The following is an 11,374-nucleotide window of genomic DNA, read 5'->3' as shown; positions in this document are numbered from 1 at the left end:
CCGGGGATCGATTGGGGGTTAGGTGCCTTGCTCAAGGGCAGCTCAGTCATGCGGTGGAAGAGGACTTCCCCAGCTACATTTTCCTGCCGTTTTTGAGAATCAAACCGGCAACCTTAAGGTTACAAATCTGACTCAGGCCACGACTGCCCTCCATTAGCTGGCCATATAGAATCTGTTAAATGTTAAAATTCACCAACATTTACATTGTAAAATAAATTGATTATTTTTTAAATTATATATTTTTTTAAAGTGTAGTTTGCGAGGTTACCATATTAAAACCATTGCTTCGAATTACAGATTTTTCAAAACAAATCTCAGAAATTGTAAATTCAGCTTTACCATTATTTACCTGATGGTTTTATCCAAAGCAACCGGAAGTATGCTTATTACATGTTAAATGCATTACTCAAAAAAGGTCACTTTGTGGAATTTACATTACAACTTAAAACATTTTAGTACAAGACCACTAGATCATAAACACTTGCTACACCACTTCTAACATGGGTTAAATGTTATATCCTAGCTCAATCCTAAAGGAAACATGATTAAATACAAACCATAACAGATCACAAAAATCATGTCTTATTGGTTTTGTGCAACTGGTAGTCAAATTTTAATAACCTGCACTCCCACTAGGGGGCAGAGGAAGACCATAAAGAGCCATGAGATATACACAAAGGCATTGAGACTCTTTATACCAAACAATATATTTTATTTGTCGTCCAACACCACAACCCAGTCTTAGGAAGTGGTTCAGTACCAAATTCAATGGAGTTACACATGACGAGCATCAACACAGGAGGGGCAGGGACAAGAGGACAACCTATTAGCTTTTTTCTGTTTTTGTTTTAATAATCATTTGTTTTCTACAAAAAAAAAAAAAAAAAAAAAAAAAAAAAAAGCCCACCTTCCAGTAGCTCCGATGTTGTCAGCGCTGCACTGTATAGCTGTACACAGCCAAGCAATTAAAAAAAAAAATCTTTTCAATGTATTCCACAGTGGTGGCAAACAGCGACAGTCCTTGTCGAAACAGACACGGATATGCAGACAGTAGCCTGAGCGTCACTGCAGAACTGAGTGCTGGTTTATGGGGTTCAAAAACACCCCTCCAGAGTCACCCTCACCTGTACCCAGACCAGCTTACAGAAGTTTCTAAAACAGGAACGGGAGACCACACTGCATAAATCTGATTACTGCTCCTACTTACGGTCAAAGTGTTTTTCTCTACAATTAAAAAAAAGGAGAAAAGAAAACACTTTATTCTTTACAGTTAATTCTTGTTTGTGCTTTTTTTAATAATACTATGATCTGTATGAGGTCTTAGTTTGGTTTTATCATACACTGGAGTAGCAAAGAAAATTAAATTTAAAATATTCTGTACGCACCACAGTACACAGTATTTTGTGGTGTTGTTGTGTCACCTACTGTCCACAAACAACCACCTCAATCCCCCCTTTACAAATGAAGATGGAAAAAAAAACTATAGAAATCACTGGTAGAATCCCTTTAACAACACAAGTACAGTACACACATATAAAGAGCATTTCCTGTTTGGAGGGAAGTGATGCGATGAGATGTAAACATATAGTCAAGACTGTGCACCTTGTGACAAAATGTTCCTTGACTTTTCCATTTTCATGTCTGTTCTTTCAGTTCTTGGACTTTTTTTTTTTTTTTTCAACAATCTTTCTTGGTTTCCACCCATGTATAAAAGTACAATGAAGCCCCTAAACGTTCATACTTGGTTTGCTGTAGACTTATATGTGGCATCATGCCACGATGTCAAGCAAATATCCTTGACACGAGTCAGTCTTGTAAATTCCATATACATTCCCAAGTTAGAGAAAAAGTACCTTCCAAATGGTGCCGGACCTGAGCCCAACTTTGAGGAAAGAACAATTAGCTTCTCACACTTCCACCTGTTAAATGACTTTACCATTGGAAAAGATTCCCTGTGAACACATCCATGTGTTTGTGATGGATACCCATCGCTGTGTAAGCTATAAACCTTGTTCTAACCAGGTGTCAGGGTGTGTATGTGCACAAAAAATGTCCTGGTTTCCATACATATCTGCTTAAGAACGCAGTTTCTTTTTGTATTTCATTACGAAGGTTGCTATTTCACAGGTTAAACAGTTTCTCGATTGTTAATAACTGTAATGGAGGCTCAAAACATTAAATTCCCAGGGTTCCCTGGTCCAGGGTTAAATCCCATGCCCATATCTGCTGCCATTCCTCGAGGCCTCATCTGAGAGGGCATCATCATAGTCTGCTGAGGACCGCTCATCCCTTGTAGTGACATCATCATGTTAGGAGAGCCTACAGGGCCAGGGTGGTTGTACATCGGCCTATCCTTTCCCTGCATCATTCCAGGGCCTCCCATCATTCCTGGCTGATGGCCAGGAGACAACATCCTGTGCTGAGGCCCCATCATACCCTGACCCATGAAACCTGGGGGTCTCATAGGGTTGTGGCCTGGATTACCCATGGGCATGTCCTGTGGTCCCATATGTCCAGGGCCAGGAGGACCACCCATTCCCTGCATGGGGAGGCCCATCCTTGGGTTGCCCTCACCCATCATCCCCTGCATTTGGGGAAAGCCAGGTGGGCCAGACGGGTGTGGTGGCTTCCCACCAGGGGCATCCCCACCACGAGGGAAGTAGGATAGAGTCTGGCTGGGCTTCTCTGAAGGGATAATTCGAGAGAGGTCAAACTCAGGGATACCTGACGCACCTGGTCGCATGACCTCGTGTAGATCCGAATCATTGAAGACACCCGGCATGTTATTAAACTCCTGGCCTCCTGGAGTATTAGGTTTACACATAACTGGCTCACCACCAGGTCCATGAGGCATACTGCTCATCCTGCTCAGTGGGCCCCCTTCTCCTTGGAAACCCATCCCATGAGGAAAGCCACCCTGGTGCCCAGGACCATTGTGAGGGAAGGGGATCTGTTGTGGAGGTGATTGTCCAGGGGGGAAGCCCTGTCCTCGGTGAGGAAGACCCATACGTCCCTGTGACATCATCTGGTTGTTGACCATGGCAGGATCTTGTGAGACTGGGTTCATCATAATACCATGAGGCATCATGCCTGGACCCATAGGCCCAGAGTGAGGAGGCATATTAGGGCCCATGGGATTGGGCGAGGGCATCTGGTTTGGCATGCCATGGGAAAGTGGCTGGGAGCCCATAGTGTTCATCCCCATTGGGCTAAGGGAAGGCATGGGGCCAGAAGAGTTAGGTGTCATCATTCGAGGATGACCTGGGTGATGGTTCACACCCATACCTATAAAGAGAACAAAAAGATTGTGATTTAGTGGAAAAGCCCTCCAGGAAATGACACCAATAATACTACCGCATATTCATTAACTCCTATGGACATTACCGGGCATGCTGTTGTTCATAGATGGCAGGTTTGGCGATCGAGCAGGTGGCGAGTCATCATCAGAGCTGGCCACGGTTTTGATTGCATCATGGTAGAGAGGTGTAGAACTGGGCATGGCAAACTTGGACATCCGGGACATCATGATGGAAAGAGGATTTTGGGATAGCGTTGGTTCTGGGGGCATGGTATAGGGGCTGCTGGATGGAAGACTTCCTTGCACATTCATACCACCTGGTTGACTGGAGGAACTACTGGATGGAGGAGCCGAGGGAGGAGGATTACCGCCTGAGAACAGGAGAATAGGGCAGAAGAGGTTAAGAGGAGAGAAAAGGAAGGATGAAGAGCTTTTACCAATGACCTTTTATTTGACATCTCTTAGCTGCTACAAACACATTACTAAAAACAGTCCTGTTTTAACAGTATTATTAGCAGGAATAATTGGGACCACATGAAAACAGAAAAAACCTTCAAAGTTCCTGCATCAACATACAAATATGGCACATGAACATGTACTAAAAAGTAAACTTATACAATATTCATAATGGTCAATAAAGGAGGCAGGAATTTTTATTTTACCTTGCTCTACACTGCCCATCATATTTGGTGACGTCATGCTAAGGGGTGCTTTGTTGTTCTGAGGGATTCCTGGGCTTTGCATGGGTGGCTTGGGTGATGACGTCCAGCCGGGGGAGGGGGCAGGGAGCGAGGGTGACTTCATATGGACGGGTGATGCCCCTGCTGAGCCCATCATAGGAGGAGATTTAATGGCTGCCGCTGCTGCTACTGCTGCAGCTGAAGGCCCACTAAGCATACCAGCCAGCTGGGACGGTGTCTGTGGAGACTTGAGGTTACCTGATGGTGAGCCCAGCATTGGAGACTGGACCTGCCGCAGTGTTGGTGACTTTAGCGGGTTGACATTGGGCGAGTTAGCGGGGCCAGACTGGACATTCAGGTCTGAGGGCTTGCGACTCATATTTCTCTGGCCGGGCGGAAGCCCTGAGCTGTTGGGAGCCTGGTTTGGTGGTAAAGGAGGCATATGACTAAGACGTCCATTTCCACCCACATTACCTCTTTGGTCAGGTAGAAAGGGAGGCTCGCCTCTGGGACCTCTGGGATTTCCAGGGCCTTGGGGACCCATGCCAGGGAACTGTCGGTTGGGTCCCATGTTAAGGTCTCCTGGATGGGGCTGGTCAGGGAAAGGAGGCCCCTGCATCATTCTCTGTGAAGGAATCACATTCTCAGGCATTGGACCTCCACCTTGCCTCATCTTCATAATTTCCTCTGGACTAAGATTCATTGGTGGATCTCTCATCTTAGGGGGCATCATCTGAGGGCCAGGGCCCATGTTTACATTGAGGTTACCAGGCCCCATACCAAATTCACCCATGTCTCGACCAAGACCTTTCACAAACTCCATTCTTGAGGAGGGGCTCATTGGACCATCAACTGGCATTCTGGGAAACATCATGCCACCTCCATTTCCAGGCTCCATGGGTCTTTGATTACCCATCATTCGATTCATCTCCATCATCATGCCAGGTGTAAGACCCATGCCTTGCTTATCACCCATACCTTGATGGAACATAGCTTCCTGTACAGACTGAGGATTGGGGAATCTTTCCACCCTTCCACCCGGACCTCCAAACATGCCTTGGCCAGGAGGGAATCCCCTCCCATCGCCCATTTTGGGCATATCATCAGGCCAGTTCATTCCAGGTCTGGGCATAGCATTGGGCCCTCCATCCATATCAGGGTTCATCATACCTGGGAAGCCAGGCATCCTCTGCATGTGTGGATGCATCCCTCTGGGGCCCATGTTCATCTGGTCAGGGAATGGTTCAGGGCCACCAGGGCCCCACACCTCTCCAGGATTCATCTGGTAGGGTGGTGGTGGGCCTCGCATCATTCCTCTAGGTCCACCCTGATGGAGCATCATGTCTCCCATTGGTCTGTGCTGCATTTGTTCCTGCTTGCGCTTCTTCTCCTCATAGAACTCTTGCTGCAATTTTAGCCAGGCTATCTGCTCTGGAGTCATATGGTCTCCATGCTCTCCGCCAGGACCTGGATGCGAGTTCATAGGTCCTGGACCAGGTGGCGGGGGTCCAAGATCATCTGGAGAAAAGGGCATGTCCCTAGGACCAGGTGGACCAAAGGGAGGCCCATCAGGACGTGGTCCTCCTGGACCACCTGGCTTCCCAAGGCTTTGTGACTGAGCCATCATGGCTTGGAGAGGCCCTTGTTCTGGTTTCTTGGGCCCTCCTTCCATCATTGCAGAATTGGGTGGAGGTCCAACCATGTTTCCTTGGCCCATGGAAGCCATGTCCTTGTCGTCTGGGAAGAGCATTCGCTGTATATCACGTAAAGTCTGTAAGGAACGTTCCCGGTGTTCAAGTTGCTCTTGGGAAAGCCCCTCAGAGTTGTCCCCCATGCTAGACATGATTTCATGAGCCAGCTGCTGGTGGTGTTGCGCTGTGAGCTTAGCATCTGCCCCTTTAGGTAGATCTAGGGATGGGAAGCTCTGTTGAGGGCCAGCATTGGGAGGCTGGTTGGAGGCCTGGCCACCAGGTGTCCCTGCAGAGTTGCTACCATCATGGGATCCAGCACCATCTTGTGGGCTACTGCTGGGGAGGCTCTTAGAGTCCATACCAGCTGAAGGTGCATTGTCTGGAGGGAGGCTATTTGGTTTTGCCCCCTGGGTTGGCTGCTGAGGTTGGGTGGGTTGCGCTTGAGGTTGTTGCTGCTGGCCTGACTGCGCTACTTTAGAGGCTGCTTGGTGGTTCTGATCACTGGAGAGAGATGAGGGCTGTTGCTGGGACGGAACTCCCTGTTGTTTAGAGTCACTTCTGAGGGACCCAATCTGATTGTTCTAAAACAGACATGAAAAAAAAACAAAAAAAACATTTACAATGTGTCTGTGAAAATCATGACATTTAGAGCAAACACAATTCAGTGATGTCCTTTCTTACCAGGGGGAGCTGGGGCTTTCCACCCTTGCCGTTAGAGATATTATTCATGTGGTAAGTGATGATGTTTTCCACATGCCCCGTTATGACTGCATCTGCTGCCCTGAGATGGGAAGAAAACCGTCATAGTCAAAGCTTTGCATAACTGCACTGATGAAAAATAAATGTCTTCTCTGAGGAACCTTTCATGTCTAATATTTTTAAAGTAAGTAATTTTTGTTAAAACCATCAGTACCAGTTTAATGTGTAAAAACAACTAAATTTGTTCGTTGATTTTCTTGAAAATGAAACATTCTGAATCTGTGGCACTATCATATCATTGCTCTGTTTAAGCATCCCAAATAGTCACACACAGCGACATTGGCTCAACCAATTTGAGGACCTTTTTGCTATTCTGTTCGGTGATGATAGTGTTACAAAAATTACACAATTCAGCTTTATCATTTAGAACACTCTCACCACTTAAACTAATAATGGGTACTGTTAACCCTCTGGGGACCAGAAACGCGCGGGCGCGTTTTGGTCGTTTTTTTTCACATAGCAGAAAAATAGACTTAAAGTACTACCATCATTTCTGTTCATATAGAGTTAAGAAATATGAGAAAATAATCTGTTAAATGTCTACTTTTTTATGTGCCCACATACAATCGAAATAAAATATTGTGCTTTTGTAAAATAAAGAAAATAAACAGGGTGTGCGTTCTGCCTCTCAGTCACCGTGAACTTTTTTTCTGGAGCACGTCTCTAATCTTCAACACAACTCAGCTAATACTATTCACCCAGCCATAAGCAATATATCTTTTAAATCGTTTGAGTTTGTACTTTTAAATGATCCGATTCAAAACTAAAATTAATATTCTCCGTTTATGTCATCTATATAAAAAGAGAGACGTGTCAGCCCGTCTCATTATCGTTCTCTCAGCTGATTATCCCTGGTAATGTGACACGCCCACGGAGAGCACGCGCTGTTCAAACGCAAATATGTGAAGCAACTAGTGTTGCACGGTGCACCGATACTTCAAAAGTATCGCGATACTCGGAAATTAAAAACTTCACGATACCTAAATTTATTAGTATCGATACTTCTAAGAATGACCGCGTTCCAGATTTGTAAGAGAGTATTGCATGTTGGTGTGTGCAACGCACGCTTCCAGTGCCTCCCTATAATGGGCGTCTGTGTTTTTCTCCTCATGCGCGTGTGACAGGGCGCGTGAACTGAACGAGCAGAGAGAGAGAGAGAGAGAGAGAGTGAGCGAGCCCCGGTCGCGCGCGCGCACTCTCTCTCTCTCTGCGGAGCCAGGCGAAAGTATAAACAAGGCTTCACCGTCTCAAAACTAAGCGCTGTCTTGCTCTCTCTCTCTCCCTCGCACATATTAATCAAAATAATTCGACACGATGGTAAGGTCGGGAGACTAAAGTTTCATGTGGAGCATTCGGAGTTTTTTTTTTTTTTTTGAATTACCGCTGGGTGTAAATTGTGGTAAAATACGTTGCCTTATCTTCTCTGAATCGTTCCGCACATTCAGCTGACATAAACCACACTTTAAATAAACGAAAAAAAAACTATCCAGTCATGAAATGTTTTCTGTGATGACGGTGGGATGTAACCGCCTGGATAATCACACAACGCGCACACGTCCGATAATGACACGTCCAATTCGCGAACTAATGACTCATTTGAACCGATTCGTTTTAATGAATGGTTAAAACAACTGATCTGTCTGAATCGGTGTATAACTAATCGTTAACACTTTGTAATAAGGTTTCATTTATTACATAAATTACATAAAACAAATAAAAACACTTGGTTTTTCCCCCCGAAAAAGCATATGACTACTTTTTTCCACACAATGCTATCATGAATCGATAAGAGAATCGTTAAAGAATCGGATCGATAAGCAGAATCGTCAGTGGCATTGATATTGATAAAATCTTATGTTTCTTATGATAACTGAGATAATGCTGCAAAATTTATTTATTTTTTTACCTTGAATGTCATTGCTCTAATTTATTTTTTATATTTTTCATATTTCATATTTTGTTCAAATGGTTATTATAGCCTATCTGCTGTTCAAATGTTCATTTATTAGTGTGTTATGATTGGAATGTTGTCCCAGTTTTAAAATAAAGCACAGCAATGATATTTGAGGGTGTTTCTCCCTTTTCAGGAAAAGTATCGAAAAAGTATCGAAATCGCAATTCTTGACTTGGTATCGGTATCGAAACAATAATTTTGGTATCGTGACAACACTAGAAGCAACACATTGAGACGCGTTAACGCCCATAAACTCTGAAAACACACATTATTTTTTAGTCAGATTAATCTACTGTCGTCTTGCGCGGCTATATGAGGAACAATCCTGGGACATTTACCACTGGGTTTATTTTCACTGCGAGGATGAACAGATTCAGCTGAGAAGTAAGTGTTTTTTGCAAGTGCTTTGTTCTAATCGCGATATAGAATAACGTAGTGTCTGTAAACGGAAAAATAGCGTACTGTTAAATGTGAATCATGTTTGTGTGTGTGTGTGTGTGTGTGTGTGTGTGTGTGTGTGTGTGTGTGTGTGTGTGTGTGTGTGTGTGTGTGTGTGTGTGTGTGTGAATGAATGAATGAACGCACAGATACGCACTGTTACAGACTAAATAACATTTCGTTGACTCGTTTTGGATAAAGTTTTTACTCTAAAATAGACATCAAATAAGCTTTTTTTAGGAGTTTCTGCTCGTATGTTAAATATATAGTATGTTTTGTCAATAAACTAATCAACTAAGATGTTATAGTGTATGTTCAAGCTATATCAAAATAATGAATCCTCAACTTTGAAATATGTATGATCAAACTAAGACATTTATGGAGAAAGACAATTTTCTTTTCAAGATGTTTCCAACTCTAACTTTGAACTTTGAACTGAAATAAAACCATGTCTATATGGTGAAGGGTGTGTGATAGAAGTGTCCAGACGTATGCACCCTGTATTTTCCTTATATAAATCCAAACAATCTAAAAGCCATTCTTTTTTAAATCTCCTCATTCTTTGTGCAAAGCTCCTGTAATGATATGGCCTGATAGCACCTAATAGGGCCATTATGGGGAGGGTCTTTGTCAGGTGTGAAATTCCACACATATTAATGAGAGACCACGCCTCCTGCATAAAGCTTTCTCAAACAAAACACGTCATTAAAAATGTAAAAGACTTTATTGACTTATCTGAATGAGTAGTCAGGATGATTCTCACATAGTTTTGGAGCAAATATTCTAGGCTATGTGATACAATTTTCAAAAGTCTTTTGAAGAAATAATCAATATGTGTTTTGTGGTCTTATTTCAGCAACTTTCATTTTTATTTTTTTCAATAACCACGCATAAACATTATTCTATTAAAAATACAAACATGTACATACATGTTGCTCACTCATCATGGTAGCCAAGTTTGTGCTATATAGAGTGAATTTACACCTTTGCCATTAACATGTTTATAAATAACTGAAAAAAGCACAAATGTCAGTGCATGTCAAAACATCCCAAGGGCCCCAAAAACACTCTGGTCCCCAGAGGGTTAATGTCCATGCAGCAGATCCTATCCACATTTACAACAGGTCTAGAAGATGGACAAACAGTCATAAGAATTTGACACTGGGCTCAGTCCCATCTAGTGTGATGTCAGAGCAGTAATGGCACTGCTCTGTGTGAGACTCTTCTTATGATCACAGAATGTCTGAAAGCTCCTGTCACCTAATATCTGGCATTCTAATATCTGCCATCTGAGGGTCTAGTTTAAGCAAACATGCTGCTGTCAATGCTCGAACACTTTCATCTTTTACCACTACTACTTTAAAACATTTCTTAGCTCAGCAAAAAGGAAATGTGAAAGAGAGATAGTGATAGTGGGATTTGCTTCTTTGAACTGACAAAACCTTGACACTATGATTTAACAAAACAACTGCGTTTTTAGCAGTGCACCTGAGGGCATCCTGTTTTTTTTTTTTTTTTTTTTTTTTAAATGTTAGCACACATTCACAATTATAATAAGACAACAAACATTATTAAAAAATGAATAAACAAGAAAATATTTACTTGTTGGCCATCTCTGTGGTGAAGACGTAAACAACCTTTGACCCTGGTTTCTGCCCACTACCCAGTTCAGACGTTGTGCTTTGTCCTCCAACTGTATTGTGGGTAGGCGTAGAGGCAGAAAGAGCACCTGGATCTGGCTTTATGTCAGAGGAGTTACAGTCTGTGCAAAACATAATAAATGTTATAGTTATCATCAAATAGCATTAGCCACAATAAGGTACATTTTGCCAATCATTCTGTGGATACACAAAGAATCTGCAGACTTTTTGTATTTTCAAATTTTTGGGAAAAACAACAGAATGCATTTGGAAAAATCTGTTAAAACACATCTGAAAGTACTACACTCTTACTACTCACAGGGTTCTCAAGTTTTATCAAAAGCGTGGAGTGAGATCACATGCGGTTAGGGGAGGAGCCTAAATGGAGCCCCGCCCCCAATTTTACCCATTGTTCATAATTAACCAGCAAAAATTGAAATTATAACAATTGGTAAATCTGATAAATGACAGAGCAATTCATCACATCAAATATAGGCCTACTCTTTAATGTTATATTTCAAAATTAGGCTACAAATATGTAACAAATTGCTCCAAAATGTTTGGAAAAACAATATTTTTGCATTTTTCCCTGACATCTTTGAAAAATACAAATGCAATGGCAATGATTAGGCTAAATGTATGTTTTGACAGGATATACAATATTACCAAGAGCACTCTGCTTTAGCCTTAATGTAACTAGAAATACTATTAATACAGTATAATATAGAATTTAAAATAAACTGAAGAAATACATCTTCATTCCTTCCCATACCCAATAACATTACCTTAGCCAAACTGAGCCAAAGCTTTTGGCCTGGTTGCAAAGCAGTTGTAGAGTTTTTGACTGCATCAATAATGTATACGATGGGCCAAGGGCGTAGATTTGGTTTGAACATTGGGGGGTTGTAATGTTT

At 42.6% G+C, this 11,374-nt stretch overlaps 1 protein-coding gene across 3 annotated transcripts in view; it reads right to left on the bottom strand.

The window, feature by feature from the left end:
* Positions 1-691: 691 nt before the first annotated feature.
* Positions 692-11,374, bottom strand: part of bcl9 (BCL9 transcription coactivator) — a 127,003-nt gene continuing 116,320 nt past the window's right edge. For all 3 annotated transcript variants that reach the window (XM_056251319.1, XM_056251317.1, XM_056251318.1), the window contains 5 exons: positions 10,423-10,582; positions 6,351-6,450; positions 3,961-6,250; positions 3,385-3,669; positions 692-3,285 (listed from right to left, as the gene is read on the bottom strand). In XM_056251319.1, the coding sequence (XP_056107294.1) occupies positions 2,168-3,285; positions 3,385-3,669; positions 3,961-6,250; positions 6,351-6,450; positions 10,423-10,582 (3,953 nt within the window). In that variant the 3' untranslated portion in view covers positions 692-2,167. The remainder of the gene's footprint in view (positions 3,286-3,384; positions 3,670-3,960; positions 6,251-6,350; positions 6,451-10,422; positions 10,583-11,374) is intronic.

This window comes from Rhinichthys klamathensis, unplaced genomic scaffold (genome assembly GCF_029890125.1).
Source record: "Rhinichthys klamathensis goyatoka isolate OS25496 unplaced genomic scaffold, OSU_Roscu_1.1 h1tg000081l_1, whole genome shotgun sequence".
NCBI lineage: Eukaryota > Metazoa > Chordata > Actinopteri > Cypriniformes > Leuciscidae > Rhinichthys > Rhinichthys klamathensis.
Note: the sequence above shows the minus strand (reverse complement) of the source record. Positions and strands in the feature narration are given on the sequence as shown.